A 21,678-nucleotide genomic window follows, 5' to 3' on the forward strand; every position below is an offset into this window, starting at 1 on the left:
CCCACCGTCCGGTGGCAGCCTGGGTGAGGATGAACTCACCCCCACCTACACACACACACACGCACTCATGCCACCGTGAAAGCGTGTTTTGCGCACTTAGCCCACCCCCACCAGCATACCTCCCACCACCGGAACTCAACCGATGCGTCGACGTTCCACCGAAGGATCCAGGTTGAGGAGAAAATCCCTTTTCCGCGCGATAAGATCCGATCGTTGATTAGGGGTGCTGATCGATAGGTGGACCCCAGGGGACGGGAGGGGGTGGGGAGGAAACAGGAGGGAGGAGGAAAAGAGCACACACACGCACACACACATGGGAGGGTGGGATAGAATCGATGAAATCACGTCGGTCGCGTCGGCTTAAGATAGCGCCACCATCGTCGTCGACGTCGACGTCTCGCTGATGGTCGAACCAAGTGAGCAGTAGTTCGATGGTGTACAACGTATGTGTGTGTGTGTGTGGATGTGTGACCACAAGATATATTAAGCTCGATTAAGCTGATTAATTTGTTGGCAAAAATCCAACCCCCTTCTACACGTCCCACTTAGGCTGTTCTCTCCCCCAAAACAAGGTGGTCAACTCACATAATGACACTCGTCACGAATCACTGCTAATTGATTGATGATGTTGAGCGATTGTGTGGTAGATGGTCGAGGGGGACGGGAGGGGGGGTGTGGGTGTGAGGTGAGCCAATAAATTAAAGAAATCCCTTGCTTCCCGCATCGGGCGATTCACATTCACAACTCGGTAGTAATTTGTAGTTTAAGTTCCAACCTGAAGAAGGGTTATCAAACACCACCTCTCGCCCCCGAGAATAGGGGTGTTGTTGTTTTGCTTCCAGCATAATTTACTACTGATTACGTACTTTTACGACATGTATCATGCACAACCCCAACGCAGTCCCACCGGAAGCCGATCGATCGGTTCAACTTTGAGGTTAGGCACTGATCCGGCAAACCCCATGCGTTATTTGCCTGTAATAAATCGAACGCCCCTGTTGGCAGGGAGGGGAGAGGGGGGGGGGAGGGAGAGAGGAGAAGGGGGATGATTGCAATGGCGGGTGAGTCACCGATTGCAACTTTCGCATCGTAATTTCCCATCCCGCGTTGCCACATGAAAGCAAAAAGGGGTGGGTTTTAAAACCAACCCCTTCGCGTGGTAGGCTCGGAAAGAGCTGCTATTAGACAAGCACATCCGGTGCAGCTCATTATCTGGCTCGTAGGCTTCGGTTCAGGTGCGGCGGGCAGGACGGCTGAGTGCGCTGCTGGAGGAGTGTCTATTTTTGGGTTCCCAGGCTGGAAGCCATAGCACTTCTCCCAACTCACCACAACCGATGTGGTCATCGTCCCTGCGGTTGGCCGCCATATCCGGTACGATTTGCCTACATTCAGGCGTGGGAAAGGTGGGCGATTGGAGGATATTCTAATTACCAGCTCCAGGGAACTCCAGAGAAGAGCCACGAGCTCTATTTGACAGCTCGGAGAGGAGTATCTGACGTCTAATGGTTGGGATTTTATTCCTCTTAAGTCACTCAAATGAGTCACTTAGTGTTGTGCTGTTGTTTTACGAAGGCACATATCGGTTATTACGGTTTCTCAAATCATTTTACTCTGGTTCTGTGAGACCTCCAGAGGCCCATCTGGACATACAAGACGCCACCGAGACCTTGCGCGCTTTGTCAGTAAGCAAACGAACGTAAAAATCGCTATCAATGCACACCAACACACAAAATTCAACCAATCGACCGTCAAGCGACTCGTCCAATTAGCCTGCCTGATGCGATTAACGGGGCGGCAAAACAAAACTTAAATAAAAAGCCCAAAACCCCCAAATTATGAACAAAATAAACACACTCACTCAACCCGGAGTCCTTGCCGCGATGGTTGACGTTTAATTAAAATATCGGAAATAAAATTAAGCCCCCTTTCGACGCTCCCGGCGAGTGAGATGGAATGGCAGAATGAAAGAAATGCAAAAAAAAAACACCCTCACTGGGGCCAAAATCGAAAAACTCGTTCAATCATTTCCTTTCCTGGCTCAGGAAAATCACCAAAAATGCGACAAAAGGTTTTGCGAGGATGCAAGGTTTTGTGGGTCATTTTATTTGGGAAGTTTTTTCAACACCGCCATCCCAAATGCTATCATCACCCCGGAATGCATCGCGCTGCAGTGCATTGCATCCGTCAAACGAGCCGCTATAATCGACGAGCCCTTAAAGGGCCGGGCGCATTCGGGCAAGGAATCGCTCAACCATTGCCGTGATGTTCCATTTCTAATGTCACACGCACTCGCTTCCTTCACACTGGCCGGGTGCAGGGCGCGTGGGTGCTTGAGGAAAAACCACCCACTCCCCCCCCCCCCCTCCCCCTCGCCACCTCTTTCACCCCTCGAGCCGACAACGCGAGCCCTGGGGCATCGAGTTCGATCACGAAAATTTAATTTAGAATTCAATTAAAAATCTTTTATTCACACCAAATTGAATTAATTCAACCAGGTTGTAATGTATCTGGCAAGCGAACCATCCGACCAGCCAGTGCGGTGGAAAATGCTTGCGTGCCTCCAGAGTGTGTGTGTGTGTGTACATGAGGGGAGGGGGCGAATGGAAAATGGCACAAAGTTTTCCCTCGGCCCGGTGCAAGGAGTTAATCATCGGTCGAACGAACGAGCAAGCGAGAGAGAGAGAGAGAGCGCGCGCGGGAGAAAGGAAGACGAGCGAATGGGAAAAGCGGAAAAGCGAAGGGCCGTGTGGTTGGCCAGAATGGAAATCTCGCGCACGGGACCGGAGATAACGCCGGTTCTAATAACAATAACAAAGTGTGCCTGTCGTGTCGTGTAGCAAACATCATCACCATCAGCAGCAGAAGCGACGTCGTCGTCGTCGTCGCCGCCGGTAACCGAGGGACGCCTTTTTGCACTCCTAATGTACGCTTCCGGTGCCCGAGTAGGCCTAAGGATCGGTGTGTGTGTGTGTGTGTGGCGAGCTGGCCGGTCGGCCCTTTATCGGTGCGATGGGAAATTCAATTAGGGGCCGGCAATATTCCAATGGAATTGATTGATGTTCCGAGAGCCGGACCGGTGGGCTGCGAGAACATCCCGAATCGAGGGGAAGGAAGGAGGAGGTGTGCGGGGTGTGGTAGAGTGCAGGAAAAACAACGACCACACACACACACACACGCGGGCGTGGGCGTACGCACACCCCTTGCCACCTGGGAAAGTGCAACGTTCAACTTTCAAAGAGGAAAACACCAGCTCTTTGGGACGGTCCCGAAATAAAAAAAGGATAAAAAAACACCCCCTCACCGGGGGTGGGGTGCTATTTGAAAGGGGGGTGAGAGGGCGAACAGGGGGAAAACTTGTTTTATTTAGTTGTTCATTTTCTTTTCTGCTTTTTTTTTTAGTTCCTCTTGTTTTTAGCTCGACAAAAAAAAACGACCTGCCTTTTGGACAAACTGACGCACCGTGCTGCGGGAAAATGCATCCGGCAGGGGTGGGGAGGGGAGGGGGAGGGAGGAGAGAAGAGTTTTCATCGAAGGGGGTGACAAACATGCACCCTCCCACTCACCCGGGCTCGCTTTTCCGGTCTTCCTGTCCAACCGGAAGCGGGTGGCGATGAAAGCCGTCCGTTCGTTGTTTCGAGGAGTGAGGGGGTGTGACGGTGTGGGGAGAAGAGGGGGGAGGGAATGATTTCCCTCCCACCAGGAAGGGGTGTGGGTATACAACCACCTACCCCCTCACCCCACGCTCAACACGAACGAACAATGCCGCCGAAAGGTGACCGAGAGGCCAATCGATCGAATGTTGCATCCTCTGGCCTGCACACACACACACACACACCCATACACACACTCACACACGTACGCACAAAAGCTCAATCATCCGTCACCACTGCGCCACCCTCACCCCCTCTCTTTTCCCACCCGCGGGGTTTGATCTTGGACCGGTCTGTTCATGTGACCTGTAACAATGTGTACTTGGCAGGGGTGGCGAAGCAGCTGCAAGGGGATGATCAACCTCTCGTGCAGCGGGAGAGCGGGGGGGGGGGATGGTGTTTGCACGACTTTTCATCGCCAGTCACCCATCTCTCTCTCTCTCACGCACCACAAGCCGATTGATGCTGCTCGAAACTAATCAATGCTCGCGTTGCGCAACGCCCTTTTGCTGGCGTGCCGCTTGGTGCGTGGTGCATTTAATGCGCCCTCCCCTGACCACCCTTACCTGCCTTGCAACCCTTTATCCCCTTCTCCCCCCCCCCCCCCACCCCTCATCCCTTTTCCACACGGAGCATTGTCGAGCTTGATCGATCGATCGACAGAGCTGCTTGGAACTCTGGGAAGGTCACCCAAGGGTGAAGGGGCGGGAGAGGGGGGGGGGGGGTTGTGAAGCGAGGAAAGGGTTGACGAACCAGAGCAAACCCTGCCCGGTGCGTTCCGGTTGACTGCACCGGCACGGCACCTTTCCGATCGTTGGCCATCGAAATAGGGGTTGAAATAAAAAAAATCAACCCCCGTTCCGATCGCTTGGCGCGCCCTTTCACGCGCGCGCCAAACCCTTCGCTGCCACCGCACGCGGGCACGCGTTCAACGACAAATCACCTCACTCTCCTCCCCCTCTCGTCCACCGTTCCCCTGGGGGTGGTTTCCATCCTCGGGTACGCTACTCCCGGGCTTTGTTGTTAATATTATGCCACCCAAAAACCACCCTCCACCTACAAAGAGGTGGAGCGGGGGGGTGCGCCAAACGTTCGAGTTTGTTTTTGGTTGTTTTCCCCCCCCCCCCGCTCCCCACCCACCCAGTTGCCCTTTCCGCGGGCCACCAAACCCCTCCACCGCATCTGGGCGCATCTGGGTGGGGATTCAAATTAAAGTACCATGTTTGGTTTGCTGTCGGGGGCCGTGTGGAGCAACAAAAGCGCGGCCCAGAATGGTAACAGGGCTCATCAGCATAAAAATGTTAACCCCGCACCGTTCAACCCCCCTCATAGGCCACCAACCGCTTCGACGCGTTGTTCGATTGTTCGTGCGTCGATGCTGCAAAACGCGCCGAAACGGGTTAATGATGTGGATAGCGGGGCAGTGGGAGGATGGGGGAGACAACGGGGCTAGAAGAGAACAGGGGGTGGTGAAGAGCAGTACTTGGGGAGCAAAAAAAATAGCAATAACCAACTCGTCACCCAACCGGAAGTACCATCTCACGGCACGCCTCCGGTCGACCATCCGGAAGTGTTGGAGAGTGGGGGGGGGGGGGGGAGAGAGAGTGGTGAGGGGTCATGCAACAACAACAACCTGCACCCTCTCCCATGCCAGCTCAGTGGAAACCTCGTTCCCGAAACGAACACGGTTCGATAACCGTTTTATGTTTCGAATTTTTGGCCCAAACCACTGAGCCTCTGAGGGTGTGGGCAATCATGGAGAGGGGGAGGGGGGAGGGGACGAGAGTGGAAAAGCAGGGTAGAACGCAATTGCACTTTAGGGTTGGTGCCGTGGCGGGATCGCGGATCCGGATCACGATCAGTACGCCGCCGCGATTAGCGTGAGACGGACGGTTCATTTCCACGGCGTCTCGGAAAACTCGCGTGTATTTTTCACCCCTTGTGCGAGTGTGTGTGTGTGTGAATGTGTAATTGTGTGTGGATCCTGTCCCCTAACCCCTAGCCGAACTTCAATCCACCGAACCAAAAGGACAAGTGTCCTTTCCACAACCTAAAAGGGACCTCCGATCCTAGCTCGAACCCTCGAACCGGCGTTATAGACGATTGCATGCCCTGCGAACAACTCCTGGCCCACGCAGGATACGGCTCGGTGAGATGAATTTCTCGACCGTTTCCCCTTCCCCCTATCGAAGCCACCGTTTTCCGATGTTTTATCATCTTCAGTGTGTGTGTGTGTGTGTGTGTGTGTGATATTTTTAAAGTTCGATCACCCTTGTCACTGGCGCTCTGCAGGTGGTCGACGCTCATTAGGTTGTCGCTTTCGTTTCAATTTACAGGACACGCACGCTGAATAAGGGGAGAACCGAAAAGAAATAGCAAGGATAAAAAATAACCCACACACACACACACACACACGGGCGCGCACACACCTAAGCACACTCATCTCTTCCGGAAATAATGCCCTCCTACCGTTTTCATGTTCGGCAACCCCTCCGTAACTCCTCTCACCCCCCGCCGGGGCCAACCTAAGGTTAAAAGGGGTGGACGTCGGCCATCTTTGACCGTTTTTGGCCATGTCCTTTAGTGGAGCGGTGGTTCGGTGGGCGTGAAGAGGGGTGACACATAATAAACGCACTACTCCACCCCCAGCCCCCCCCCCCCTACCGCTCCCCGTTCCCTGGCGTTCGAGCAGAAAAGTACCGCCTCAGCAAGGGTGGAAAAACGGGGAAAAACTCGGAGGAAAATCGAACCCGGCAGCCCGCTAAGTGCGGAGAAGTCCGATAACTCAATCCGCGCGGCAACCGGGTTCTTAAAGTGAGGTTATGGCACCCACTCCGGGGGCGCGAAAATAGCGCCACCGTTTTGTGCCATCCCGACCGGCCGGCAGCTGTCATTACTGTCAAAGAGGAAGCTGTCAAATGGGGTGACTCAATTGAGAAAAAGGGGGGGTGGGGGGGGTGGGCGGGTAGAAATGGCACTGAACAGTTTTGGGATAAAAACAATTCGTGGCCCATGTCCCGGAGATGATGTTGGGGGGGGGAAGGGGGGAGAACCGAACCGGTATTAAATTGGCAACCGAAATGCACCCCTCTCCCCCCCCCCCCCCTCTGACATGACAAAAAGAGGGGGGGGGAGGGATAGTGAAGAGAAAACGCTCACATCAAGGAAGCGCAGTTCCGTCGGGACATTCCCATTCCCGGGAAAGCTTTAGCCTGGCTTGATGGTGCCAATCAGTGGTCGCTGCACACACACACACACGGTCTCGACGGTCTCATAATTGCATCGACACACACACACACACATACACAAACACACAGGTGCGCGTAGTCACGTAGAGCACGTGTGGCGACACCGACGGGTGCAGATAGCAGAAACCTTGAGCGTCGGCTTGAGTGACATTTCCCGTGTCGAGTTTTGTGCCGCATTTAATTTTCACACCGAGCAAAATCCCCAACCACCCTCCCTCGCTTCGGTTGCTACGGTTGATGAATGAGTGGGTTGAAGGGGAAGGGGCGTGGGGGGGAAGGGGGGGGGGGGGTGGAGAGATGGAGGCAATTCAATAAAATAGTTAAACGCAAAGCGGTGGCTTTTCCGAGCATCCAGTTATGATGGGGGCTGAGTAGAGGGTGGTCAGGTAAGGGGGGAGGCGGGGGCAGGGGGGGGGGGTAGTATCATGGGGATGATTGCTAGAATTGAATGAGGGAGTGAGGGTAACACTCACAGACACACGTACACCGTTTTCTCGCTTTCCTTCGGAGGCGACACCTGGCAGAATAGGCTTTTCCGGGGAAAAGCGTGTGGAAAGCGGACCCCAAGCTGACCACCGCAGGGTTGTGCTTGCTATTCAGGCTTATCGGGGATGGACTCACCTCGCCAGCCACCCCCACCCCCCCCCTCCTTCTCACCTCTTCCCTTCCGCACTCACCCCTTTCTCACCCTCTGACAGCAACGTACGGCAAGCGACTGACTTCAGGTAGCGAAAAAGGGTTGCAGAATACATGTGTGTGTGTGTGTGTGTGGTGCCCACAAAGTGCCCCGCTTTGCGCTCGAGAGATAGCAAGTCCAGAATCCCCTCCTGCCTCCCTCCCCCCCCCCCTCCCCCCCTTCCTCTCATCCTTCACACTTTGCCACACGTCGTCCTGCGCTCGAAGCTCGACGAAAACATCCCACTATGAAAGATGTCTCGTGGCCAGGCTAATCCGCTCCGTTTTCCGAGAATTTTCCTAGCCCCCTCCTCTCTCTCTCTCTCATCCACCTCTCCTGTTCACCCTTCTGCCACGTGTCCCCGAGCTAGGGAACGGCAGGCCTATTCCACGCCAGGACCTCCCGATCTTGTCCTTTTGATGTTCTCTCCTGCACCGTTGCCATTTTCTCTCTCTTTCTCTCTCTCTCTCTTTCGTGCTTACTCGAGCCTCTCGCTTCTCGCCGGCTTCCAACGCCCCCCCCCTCCCCCCTCCCCCCTTTGGCTCCTGCAACCTTCCAACTCGAACCTGCAAACCTCGGATCGGATGCCAGCGAAAGTAGCAGCCGCCATCGCTGCCACGTCGCTGTATTTACGGACCAAGCCTTAAGTGCTATGTAAAGCGGAACACCCTTCCCTTCCCTCCCCTCCCCTCCCCTCGCTCCCTTACCTTCCCTGCCCGCTCCACCCACCCGCAGCACCCAACGCTGGCAGCTTCTCAACAGGTGTGCTCAACGGCGTGGATGCGCCGGTGTACATGCTTCACTGCCCTTTCGCAATCTGCTCGCTGCCATCCTTTTACAACCGGGCTTTCCCAGCTCCCCTGTCACCATTCGCCACCCCCCTCTTGCTTCCCTCCATGCCTCCAGAAGAGCGCCCGCGGAGTACATAACAGTGAGGCGGCAGGACGAACGGAAGCTGCACCTGCGGGAGGAAGGTTGGTTGGTTTTGGGAAAGAAGATTGAGGTAGTCAGATTGTTATACGATCCCCGCCTCTGTCAGCTTCTTCTACTTCTTCTTCTTCACCCTATCCCCCTTTCCTCCCCCAGCCCACGAAGTCCTGCAGGAGGCTGAAGGCTAAGAATGCGTGAGCTTCCGGTTTTGTGAGTGGCCGAAGCAACAGGACGATTCGATTCCCATTCCTCGACCCCTCCTTCCTTCCCCGCGCCCCACCCCTCCCCTCGCACCCTCCTCCTTCAACTGGTTCATTCCCAAAGGGGTTTGATTTCCGAAAGAAAAACAAACGCCAACCGAAAAACCCAAAGAAACACCGATCCGCGGTGGCATGCGGCCTGCGGTTGACGGTGGGGGTGATGGTTGTGAGGAAGTTTTCCGCGTGCAGTTTCCCGGCTGCAATCCCGGCGGGTCAATCGAGCCCCGATCAGGACACCCCTCCTCTCCTGGGAGCACCCGAAACGACCGTCACTTAAGGACGGTGGGCCGCCAATTTAGAAAGCTGACGGCTATATCGTCCTTCGCGTGCTCTCTCTCTCACTCTCTCACACTCTCTCTCTCTCACGCACACACGGTGCGGTCTCTGTCACACGTTCCGTTTGAACGAACGCGTGCGAGGTCCTGCGGCGCATGAGCAGCAAAAAGGGACACACGGAAAACCGGGAAAAACCGACACGAAATTGCTTTCCACACCTTTCCACCTTTCCCGCTTCTCTGCATGCCACCCCCGTCCCCCCCTCCTTCTCCTCCCATCTCCGTTTCGCCATTAGCAGCCTCCGAAGCGTCCGCTGCCTTCCTCCACAAACTCCACCAGCACCTGGGGCCCCGCACCGTGCTCATTGATTTGGCCGTTTGTTGTTCCCCTCCCCGCGCACCTGGCACCCCGGTCACCCCGTCCACTCGGCAGGAGTGATGCTACCGTTGCGCCATTTATCGCCCTCGAGCCAACCGAACTCATTCGACCGTGGTGTGGTGGGAAGTGGGGGGGTGGGGGGGGGATGGTGGGTGGAAGATTGTGGACGGGAAAGGGGGCACAACAAAAAACGGATACCACCCGGACAGCAAATCACCCCAAACCCGCCCACAGCCACCCCTTTTCTGCAGCGTACGTGCGCATATGTCCGACTGCGAGAAGCGTGTGTTGTCGAGCGAGAGAGCGAGAGAGAGCGAGAAAGCGCTGTTGTTCGAGCGAGACAGAGCACAAATAAAGGCAGGATTCGATTGCACCCCTCGCGCGACCCCGCAACCCCCTTAAGCGTCGTCCTTTCCAACCGGTCGGGATGTAACGATCTAGGGGATGATTTTTTTTTATTCTTTTAATTTTTCGCCATTCCTCCGGCCTCCCGCCGTGCTTACCCCTGTGCCACCGTACCGTGTGCCTTGATATGTGCATGTTCAATCTCGTGCACACACGCGCGTACCCTCGCACGCACGACCGATGAATAAATAGGTTATTTTAGGGGTGCAAAAGCGATTACTTGCCATCGTGATGGGATATGTCGCAGAAGAAGAAGAAATTGACTATCACGCGCCAGAGTGAGAGAGAGAAAGAGAGAGAGAAAGAGCACTCATGGGAGTCCCTCCCGCACCCGCCTGGTTTACTGGGTTGGGAATATGAAATGAAATAAATTGATCAAATAAATAGCGCCAATCCTTTTTTGTACCGTTTTTTTGTTGTTGCTGCCACCCACCCGATGGGGGATCCTTTTTCGGGATGGATAATAGTTCTTTCTCCCATTTGGGTTCTATTTTTATACCCGATCCTTCCCCCGAGTCGATCGTCTTCCGCTCCAGTTGCGCATTGTTTCGAAATATTACTTCCCATCACCAGTGACGTCCTGAAGGGTGAGCGGGAGAAGAAAGGGGAGGGAGGGGGAAGGAGGGCGGCTTGAGAGGAAGGAAAAAATGAAAAGAAAACACACACACACGTGTGGTTGTGTATTTTAAAAAGTTACAACACGCGTGGCTCTCGAACAATCCTTGCCTTTGATTTTTCGGCCCGCAAGCCTACTAACGGTCGCTTTCTCTCACTCTCTCGCTCTCTCTCTCTCTCTCACACCTACGCACACAAAGCCACCCGTCTGTGACAGGGGTTCTGCAGGAGGGTGGGTTTCTTTTCATTTGGTTTCCGTTCGCCGTCACACGAAACGTCCTCTTCGAACCGCCAAACCAAACGCCACGCCAAGCCAAACAACCTGTTGGGCTCATCCCGGATGCTGCCCCGCGGTTGAGAGAGCGAGAACACGCACGAGAGAGAGAGAGGGAGAGAGCACGAGCAACGATGAGCGAGATGGGGCGAGCGAGCGAGCGAGAAGGATGGAAAGTGCATTGCGAAAAGCGCGAACGAGCCGGCCCCTTTTCGTCCTTTCGTCCTGCCACTCGGGCCGGAAGCGCCGGAAGGGTGGCTGGGTGGGTAGGTGGCAGAGGGTGGTCGGTATGTTTTTCTTGCACCTAGCGCCACCGCTAGCGCTTCGCGGCCTTCTAGCCAGCACGAGGGGGTTCATCTTCATCTCCGGCCTGGGACAGGGCTCGAGGACGACTCACATTAAGCGGGTGGCGTGAAAGGGAGTAGTGAAGGGGAGGGGGGGAGGGGGGATGGGCATTATGTAGTACATGAAGCCGGCGGCTGGGCTAATGGTAGCCCCGAGGGTTAGCAACACACACACACGCACACACACAGAGCCACGTCTCCACATCCCGCTCCATTTTCGCTCGAGTCGCCCGAGCTGCGAAGTTCGGGTTCGGTCGGGCCGCTTCCGGTTCGCTCCTGGCACAGGGATGTGCCGCCATTGCGAACCACGAGTCCTCTGGCAGTTCCTCCATCCCTCCTCGCCCTCCTCCTCCACCCCCACCGGGTGAGGCGCACCACAGAGGTATCGTAAAGGAAACGGTCGCCGAATCAGCAGCGTCAGTTCGATAGTTGCCGTGACAGCGAACGGTGGCCTAAAAAGCCCTTCCAGCAGGTCAGCCCTTTTTGGAAGTGAACACGCAAAGTGTTCTTAGGGTGCCAGGTGTTGGCATTTCCGCGCGTTCAGGCGAACCGGCGCTTATTCAGGCGAACGTGGACTCTTCAATCAACCTGGCGTTTTCGCGCGCACAAATTCGTCAAAAGAGGAGCCACAATCTGTCTCTCACTCTCGCTCGCTCGCAAGCAAACGGACGGGGAGCTGTTGGATGGAGCGGCCAGCTGAGCAGGGTCACGGTGCTGAAGGTGTTTGCCAGTGTTTTCCAGTGTTTGCGAGTTGTGAGGTGTTGAGAGTTTGCTAAAGCGTGCGATTGGACACGTGGAGCAAATGGAAACGCTACCCAGCGGAAACCGCGCGCGGTAAGTACAATCATCTTTCTCGATAGACACAATCACCCTCGAACGAAAGATCGAACAGAAGCGCTCGAATAAGGTGTCGTAAAGCGAGAAGTCGCTCTGCAGTGGCCTCGACGTTTCTGAGGTCCCGGGAAAAACTGGACACGGGTTAGATTGGCTCGTGGGCTTTGGGCAACAGGTAGCGATGCCACACTTGTTGCTTGCCTCCATTCTGCTCTTCTCTGCTTCCTCCACCTCCTGGGGGCCCTTATGTACAAGGGAGGGGGAGCGAGAACGAGAGCGAGAAGGAGACAGCACGGTCTAACGAGCAGGCGATCGTGCGAGCTCGTTAAGCGGACCATCCTGGCCAAGCTAATCGGCCCGGCAGTGCAGAATGTGATGTGATTAACGTTCTCGCCTTCCTCGCTTTATCCCCCCTCCCAGCTCCCCATTCCCCCGTTCCTCTGTGAGGTCCTTGCTTTGCACGTTTTCCCAGGGGCTGTCCAGGACACTTGTTGACAGCGCAACCGGCGGTGGCCCAGTTTTCCCACCAACGTTCAACGTTCAGGGGGGGTTGAGGGCCCGGTTTTGGGGAGAGGGATTCTCCCACCTCTCCAACCCCTCCCTCCCCCTCCACAGCATCACAGGTGGTCCCGGTATCGGTGGCCTGAAGCAAATGGGCCGGAAGCGAAACCATTACCATTTCGATTTCGCTCGCAAACGCTCGCAAACCTCGTAAATAGGGATTAAGGGCATCGCCACCGACGGCGCTGCGTCATTAGCGCTCCGGTAAGCCCGTTCGGTCGATTCGGTTGGGTTTTTTAAGGGTAGGGTGACGGAACGAAAAATCTGTAAAACCACCCGTCGGGAAGGACCAACGAGCCACACCGGGGCCGAAGGGAGAACAAATCATGCACCACCCGGTCGTGGTACTTCTCCCGAGGGTGCACCACCCGCTGGGTTGCAGTTTCGCCCTCGAGCCCTTCGGCCAGGGCCCGGTGATTGGATCAATTGACGGTGAGTTGGTGCGGGAAGTAGCAAAAAAATATCCTTCGGCGGCAAAAATCTCACCGTTAAAACACCAAATGCCGGGAAGGAGCACACTCGGGAGGTGTGGCGGGTGGTGAGGTGAGACGGGAACATAATTACACCCTGCCAACCCCGCGAGAGTCCGGCGGAAATGGGGTCCTGATTGGATTCTGCCCTTACGGCACACCCGCGGGAGAAACGGAGGGTGATGGAAGGGTACGCGCCGGCGGGGGGTGGGTGGGGGTGGGGGTGTGCTACAAGTGATACATAAAAATCTACGTACATATAATTCAATTTAGTGTAATTCAAATCGAATCGAAGCCCAGAACGATCGGCCCTTTCCCAGCGCTCAAGCCGGGGTTTTAAACGGGCACGTGTTGCGTTCCGTTAGCGTTCATTTGATTTTTCTTTTCCCTTCTCACCCATCCTTCCTTGTCACGTTTACTGAGCGAATTTTCGGCAACACCGCCACCGGAAAAGCGACCACCGCCGGGAAAAGGGCGACCAAAAAAAAAAGAACATAAAAAAAGAAGAAAAAAAACCTTATCTGGATCGGGTTTCGCTGGCTAACGTGTTGTGAGGCGCGAACCGCGCGTAATCTTCAATTCGTTGTCGACGAAACCTGCACGGCATAAGGTACGGCAGCAGCATCGTGTGACGCCTCGTGCGCTAATCAAGTGATGAAGTGCAAAAAATTACGCGCAACCGAGAGCTCCCAAAAAAAAGGGCGCCAAAGCAGCAACGAGAAGTAAAAAAAAACACACTCACTCGCCACAGAGAAGCACAAATCAGCGACGTACGCAATGGGCAGGGAGCTCACGGGAGAGGGAAAATTCAACTCCCACCAAAAGGGCGAAGGCCCCCCCCTCTCACCCACAGTACCCGCAGGAGTTTGATTAAATTTGCCAGCGCGCGGTGCGCTTCCGTTCGGGTGCCCGCTGGTTGCCGGAACGACGCCAAGGCGGCGTACTTTATTTGCCGAAATTAGTTTACTGGGGTATGCCCACCCTTTGATGAGAAAGAGGAGGGGGGGAGGAAGAGACGGGAAGCGATTCCCCACCCCCGGGCGCAATTTACGGGCTTCCGCACAAATTCGGCTTTCGATCTTCGGTGTGAGATGCGAAAAGAAAAGAACACCTCCGTAAGGACGACTTCTGAAATGAAGACTTTCTGAAATCGCGGGACTTTAGGTTCGAATCTCGCGGATCTCGAGGAGTTGTGGACTTTTTTTTTTGTTTGACGTTTCTTCTTCTGAATGCGCGGTTGCTTCTAGGCAGGATTCGCAAAAGGCAGGTTTTTGTGAGGTCTAGGAGAGCGTCATAATGGTAGGTTGGAAGCAATGCCGAGTGCACCTCCTCAAGATCCTCCTTCACGGCTTTGTAGAGGTTCTTGCTCCTAAGAAAGCACACGTAAACCTGCTGAAATCGAGAAGAAAAATTCGTCTCGGGGTTCCAATTCTCCTTCATCTCCAAAACCACTCACTTATGCCCCGGATATGTGGTTCAGTAAAACGCCACCGCGATGCGGAAGCAAAGGGCTTCTGTAAGCCTGTTGTTACGACATTCACCATCGAGCCTGCCCGAATGGTGGTGAATCGTAATCTTTCACTTCTCCCGCCAACGGTCGCGTGTCATCTTCCATCGTTGAAGGTGATACCGCACAAGTGTACTCTCGGGAGGACCCACGACAGAACACCGATGCCGTAGCTCTTGCGTGGGGACGTCGACTTTGTCGTGTTTTCGTACCATCAGCGTAGACTCTTACTGGCTCTAGCTGACTCTCTAATACTGTGCTAAAGCTAAGCTTCAGCTCATCCCTTTTATCATTTACCATTTGAAATGCAATTTCAAATAGAAAGGATTCGAGCATATCTTTCGTAGGATATCTTTCTGCAGGAGACTTCTGTAACGTACATCTTCCACATTTCATACGCGTCTCTAATGCCCAACCATCTTTCCATCCGAATGTGCGGTAAATTAATGCTAAATAGCAACACTTGGCTCTTAACGAGCAACATATTAAGACCAGTTTGTCTCGCTCTATGTAAACCTGTAAATGTCACTTGTTAAACGCTCTGTTGCGCAAGAGAACGTTCAGATTGGATCAACACATTGACACCGAATTCGAGCGCTAGTGGGAATAGCAAATGGGATCAATCGTGAAATACCGATGGGCAAATCGAATCAATGAAGCTGTTCTTAAATATTGCTCCACTATCCTATTATGATACGTTGTAAAGAACGAGTCTAATGGACAATAGAGCGCTCTTCCGGATGAGTACATCGAAATTGATGTTGATCCCTCAACGTTGCGAAGCTCGTTTACTTCAATGACGAGAGATTGCTGACGTTGGGATTCGAGCTGGAAGCTGGGAAAAAGGCACGACCTGAAAGAGCAGCCGATTTGCGAGCAATCCCTCACGTAGGGCTATCATGTTTCCTTTTGCGCTGGAACCAAATGGGAGACTGAATGTGCCTTAAAACAGGAAGCGCTTGGTGAAGGCTATTCATTATTTTGATGCGCATTGTTTCTGGAATTTTGGAATCACACAGGATCGTCACGAAAGCAAAATTGCGACTAGACTAAACAAAACCTTTCATTTTGCTAAACCCTATCAACAGCTCTTGTGTTTTTAGTTGTACAAGGCATTTTATAATCAAGAGTAGAGCAATCATGAACCTAATCCACAGGTTCCAAAGTGTTTTTTTAATATTATAAAATACCAAAACACGTATTGTTTCAAGTTTGATTATTAAGGACGGTAAGACCATCTTGCAATATATTATATATCAGTATTTACAATTGTAATACAATTTTAATTCAAAAACATATATAAAACGCACACACTAATTAACAAATCAATCTGTAACCGAAAGGATATACCTCTTCGTCGGACTCTATTGTCAGTTGTTTTTATAATCACGTGTTTCTAATAAATTGAAAGAAAACTGCGCCTCCGAAAACGAGCACCGATAGCATTTGAATCGAATACTTTAGAGAAGTACATGTTTTGCCACATATATTGCGACGCCGATTATTCAATTTACTTTGGCTTCATCAGGATGAGGCTGCGTATGCTTCCATCATAAAGATAAGGATAACAGTCTGCCCTTTTAATTCCTACGAACGGTTCTATTTTGATGTGATGCGTGATTAGGGCAAATATGTTCGTTGAGTACTACCGGCAGTTCTGTGGAAATGCCGTGAGCAGTCTTGCGAGCAAAAATGTAGCTTGCTTATCTTTCATTTTTATTATTAATATTCGCAAATTACCAGCTTTACACAAAACACTTTACAAATTGTACGGTTAATAATTCACACAACTTATTGACACGTCATGTGAAATGAATTTAATCCTCAGTGCAACAAAATCAAGGTCCACATAAAAGCAAATATAGCGCAATATACGTGTGCTGGTAAATAAAAGATATCAAGGTGTGAAATAAATCAGGAGGAGGAATCGAACCCATTCTCTCCCCTTCAATTAGATCGACTCAGAAGGTGTCCCTGAGTTTACACCCTGCTCTACAGGACCAGCCACGGGAACCGCCGCTTCTTCATCGAACAGGTACGTGAGTCAGTGCTTTTATCTGGTGATAATTTTAAAATGGAAAAATTTTACACAACAGCTAATTGAAATGAGCGAAGTAAGAAATATCTCTGAGTTGCTCTCGCCATGTCGCGGGAATTAGAATAACATATTTTTTCAATCGTAATACTAAAAATAAACCTTCCCTTACTTATTGCCCCACCTAATGAAAAGGTGTGCACGTGCAGAGCAGTAAATGTTGTCGGTAGGTGATGTGCCCGAGATAGACGGCAGGCTCTTACAGAGGCTTGAAAACCAGAGAGCAAATACCGATACCGGCCACATCCGGCCTGGGGTGCTGTAAACTGAGCAGTCGGGGGGAAGAGCAAACACACCCAACCATAGTACACCCTGGCCATAGTAGAAGTAGATGATGTGCAATTCTCCGCTGCACTGACTCGCGCGAGCTACCGGAGCCGGAGCGTGCTACCGGGTCTCGGTGCGCATTAACAGCGAAACCGAGACGGACACCTTCGGCCGGAATCATCCGGCTGTGATGCTAATAAAATTACGACAGCCGAATTAAGGCTATTAAGGCGCGACGCACACACGACGGGTGCATTAGACCATCGCTCAATATAACTGCCGCACGTCACGAAAAACCCCTTACGCTGGGCGGCCAGGTTTTATCACGATCGCGATAAACGAGTCGCCAATAAAGCAAAAATTCAACATCGAGAAGCAACGGGCTCTCAAGAAGTGCGGCAAAACGCGAAGGGACACGCGAAAAGCATTCGCACTCCACCATCTGCGCGCCCTATTCCCGCACGGGCTCGTCTGGCTTTTAGCACGCAATGTCTGCCTGCGGGTGCATCGAGAGTGTGTAACTCAATCATAATGCTCTCGAAATCGCGAATTACTGCCGTGCGCGCTTTTGCTCTACCACGTCCGTGTCTCTCCGTCACGCATCCGATGTCATAATCGAATCGCCCGGCCTCGAATCCCTGCCTCGAACAACGCTTCCCAAGCGTCAACGCACGCTGCCAGACCTGCCGTCGACAGTGCATCAGGCGCGCGCGAAGAGCTGTCAAGTGCTCCACAGGATGGCCGGTCGGCCTTCGAAGATAGTACATAGGAGAGGCCGAACCACGAGTGAGTGGCAGCGTGCCGTTTGCGCGTAATGAGAGTGCGCGACTCGCGCAGCAAATAACTATGTTATAAACTCTTTATCAGGCTAGTTTAATTAGCATTCGGTGGTGGATTCGCTGGGCTTGCGGGGCTAGTGGATGCTCCAGTGAAGGGTGAGGGCCGTGACGAAATTAGCGACGAGCGACGCTATCAGTGCAGGGGTTCGACTCGATAATGGAGACCGAGCGTCCACACCACCATGCCACCATACCCGACACCAACCACTTGACAGCGCCTGTCAGTCAACGCGCATGGGTGTCGCAGGTTGGGCGCTTCCTGAGGGTGGTAGCGTTTATTTTTTTTCCATCGTTTTCGGAGACACATTTTTGCAGTTCACCTTCAGATGGTGCCGACTATGCCGGTTAGGGCGAGGTAGGGCGTGAAGGGTGGTGACTTTTTTTCGTTGTTCAACATCTTCTCCTTCGTTCGGTGTTCGGTGTTGCCCGCGGAAGTTCCGATCGGCGTGCGGGCTCCACCTGAAGAGGTGGCGATCGCGTACCGCCGGTTGGTCCAGCCAATTAGCACGCGTGATCACCCTTTTGCCGTGCATTAGCTTAGCCCGCAGCCATCTTACTCCTCTGTCCCACGAGTCCCCACCAACAGGCTCTGTTTCGTGGAAATGGCGCTCCCGAAGGCTTCCGGAACAACCGACTGGCAGTCTGTGGCTTCCAGAGCTCGGAGAAACGTCGAGAAGCGACGTCAGGATCGGTGGATCTAGCAGTGAACTCACTCCTTTATCCCTTTATCCATTCGTCTGTTTAACGCACCTGGCATGATTCGAATTCCGGAGCTTCGGTGTGTGTTCTCGGCGGCTTGTGTGGCTCACGAAGGCAGAAGACACTTCTGCGGGAATCGGAACAAATCAGCCAAAGCCTAAGAAACTGATGGCATATTGTTTCTCTCTCCTTCTCACTTTCACTCACCACCAGCGTTCATCCCCCAACAGATGATGAGCCAGGTGGATCACCACAGCGACGCGGCAAAGGAGGCGGCCTGCATCAGAATTACAGAGACTCGGATGGAAGTCATAGTCCGACCTCTGCGGTGACGAGTGCAAGGCCTTCGCCGCTTCAGAGCCGCCGAGGTACACTAGACAGTGTTGAGTTGGTCGAACGGTACCATTTCGCGAAGAACCCCTATCGGAATAGTGGCTCACACTCACCGAGCCTTCATGAGCCACGGCGTCGTCTGTCGAGCTTTGGTGCGCAACGACGTGTCTTCCTCGATCTACTACGTCGACATGGCAGTAAGCTATCACTCAGTAGAAAGTGCTCCGAGGTGTCAACGAAGACGGAAGACCTCACCCGAGAACACCGACGGCAGCAACGTGACAGGGACCTCGCAAAGTAAGACCCAGAGACTTCTTATGAGTCACATGTGAGAGGATTTTCCCCAATATTCCCAGTGACTATACTCTGTCACGGAGCCTCGAGTTAACATTGTTCTATCTCCTCTCGCCGACTCACCCTGAAGGAATCATCTCGGGATTGCCCTGTCAGCCCTTTATGCAAAGTTATTGATCATCCTTGGTGTGACACTGCCAGTGACAGAGCTTGTGGCACGTGGCGCACCTGCTAACTTTCACCAAGGGTTCTACCTGTACTTATACGGCGTCAGTATCGCGTTCTGCACGTTCCTGTATGCAGCGCGGTACCGACGTCGAGCTCAGATGGATTTTCTATCACAGTGTCCTGGTAAGTAGTCCCCATCAACATCCCGAGTGTCTTCTATTCGATGTTCTCCTTTACTTCCTCACTCAGAAGAACAGTCCGGCAAGTCTGGTCATGGTGTCGGTTTGCACGGTGGATCGTTCTACCTCCGCATCGGAGCAATAGCGTTTGGAATAGGTAGTCTCGTGTACTCAGCACTTGATTTCGGGCAGTACTTCGAGCTGGATGGTAAGTCGTAAGAAGGACACCAGCTCATCTCGAGAACAGACGTGAGTGAACGTTGTGCTCTCGCTCTTTCAAGCTAACACCGAAGGGTGTCGAAATGTCCTGATCGCGCTGATGCCCACCATTCGGATGGTGCTCTGTCTGGTCCAGATGCAGTTCATCATTGTGAGTGGACGTGATTTCGGGCTCGAAAAGCACGCGTTCGTGTCCCGATTTGGACTCATGCACATGATCGCCACCAACGTGTGTGAGTGGCTGTACGTGTTGGTAGAGGAGGCCAAACAAGAGATCGTGTATATCAACCACGGACAATCGACAAACCGGACCGACCTCCAGTCAGGTATGCGCTATAAAGAAGATATCCAATCTGTCAGATAGATGCCAATATTCTACTCCACCGTTTTATCTCCTAAAGCAGGATCAAAGCACGGGGAGCTCGCGGCTGCATCCTCTGCCTGCCGTACTACTAACATCATGGGCACGTTAGTACACGACGTGGCTCCATTTCTGTTCCCGTGCACCATCGAGTACTCGCTGATTTGTGCTCTTACGATGTATCAGCTCTGGGTCGCGTTAAATCGTAATAGTGATGTGACGCGACCTCGACCTACTCCACCCGAGAAAGGTCTCACAGGACGTCCTGCGAATCGACTCTCAATCGACTGCTCAAGCGCCCAACGAGGTCTGTTCGCTGGAATCGTCACATTGGTGTTGACTTTACTGGTCCTCATCATGTATTTCGTACTACGCCGCGAGCGAAGCCTTCGTCATGCAGCTACCCTTGAGATTGTGATGTACGAGCTCGTCCTATACGCCGGGACGTTAGCAGGAGTAATCGCCGCCATGACCAAGATGCGAGATCTCCGAGTTGTGACGCATCGTACGGGCAGACCTCCACCACTGCCCATCGATTGCCACCTGCTGCTCGTCACCCAAACCGGCATCTACCTGTACGGGGTGTTCTCCATCATTGGCACCTACCACACGCATGGTCAACTGCTGCACTGGGCCGTTATCTCCGAGGTGGCAGGACTTGCTCAGACCTCACTACAGACGCTGTTCGTCGTGAGTAGTTGGTGGCGTCGATGTAAGGGAGCCCGCCAAAACCGGACAAAGCCAGGTCGTGAGATTGTCACGTTCCTGTTGGTGGCCAACCTGGCCGCTTGGATGGTGAACGCTCTCGTTAAGAGTAGCGCCAGCTTCCGGCCGCTTATCATGGGATTCTACGGTGTAGGGGCGTGGGCGATCATCGCTCACGTATCGATGCCACTCGCCATCTTCTACCGGTTCCATTCGACCATCTGCCTGTTTGAGATCTGGAAGAACACCTACAAGGCGCGGTACAACGAGGCAAGCTAGCAGATCGTGCGAGCGAGAGCCCGAGGAACTCGCAGCTAGGTGTCAAGTGTGCTGTCACAGGCGCAGTTAAGTGCAAATATTACGCCGTACCCGCAACCGATAGCTTGCTAATAGTGCAATAAAACGAGTAATGTTACAAACTAAGCCCACCCGTAAGCCTGAAGTGTGTTTAATCCACCCAACCGTCATCGATCAAATCAAAGCCGACGAAAACGTCAATCACTGCAGCGGCAAATGCCGTCGATGAGTTATGGCACCGGTGGAGATTAACCCCTGGTTGGGTCCTTTGCTCTTGCAGGAAGTCCGAATTCTGAGCCGCCCTCCAAAGTCTAACAGTGTGATCGATGGTGGATTGGGTCTTAGCGGATTTAGCGGAACCTAAAGTGCAAGAATTTTGGGAACCAATTTAATATCCGATTGGGGTGGGCTTAAGGTATTTCGCGATTGCCCCGATAATGTGCCCGATTGGCGCTGCTATTGGGCAACAGCTAATGCGACTCGCTGCTCGGAGGGATTTGGCGGGTTCCTTCCCAAGAAGAGGCAAAAAAAAAGAACGCCAACAACTGCGAGCGAGATTACCTCGTAGGTATCAGGGGGCACCATCAGGGGACGCCGAGTGTCGCGCATTGATTGATAATGGGGCTGTTGGTTTTTTTTATGGCCCCACCCTTCTTTCGCAGGGCAATTAGCCCTCAGACTGATGGCGCGCCGGACGTCATCGAACGTCGGGTGTCGATTACGTCGTTGCGGACCTCGCGAGACTGCGTTTGTTCGGGACCGTGGTCTGGGAAGTGTTTGCTGACTCACTGTGT

General features: G+C 53.2%; 1 protein-coding gene across 1 annotated transcript; it reads left to right on the forward strand.

The window, feature by feature from the left end:
• Positions 1 to 1,054: 1,054 nt before the first annotated feature.
• Positions 1,055 to 20,964, forward strand: LOC128728429 (proton channel OtopLc-like). The gene is made up of 6 exons (XM_053822053.1): positions 1,055 to 1,061; positions 18,559 to 18,958; positions 19,086 to 19,306; positions 19,376 to 19,510; positions 19,584 to 19,847; positions 19,923 to 20,964. Exons 1-6 carry the CDS (start codon positions 1,055 to 1,057, stop codon positions 20,864 to 20,866), a joined length of 1,971 nt encoding a protein of 656 aa, XP_053678028.1. The 3' UTR covers positions 20,867 to 20,964.
• The last annotated feature ends 714 nt before the right edge of the window (positions 20,965 to 21,678 follow it).

Source organism: Anopheles nili, chromosome X, assembly GCF_943737925.1.
Source record: "Anopheles nili chromosome X, idAnoNiliSN_F5_01, whole genome shotgun sequence".
Taxonomy (NCBI): domain Eukaryota; kingdom Metazoa; phylum Arthropoda; class Insecta; order Diptera; family Culicidae; genus Anopheles; species Anopheles nili.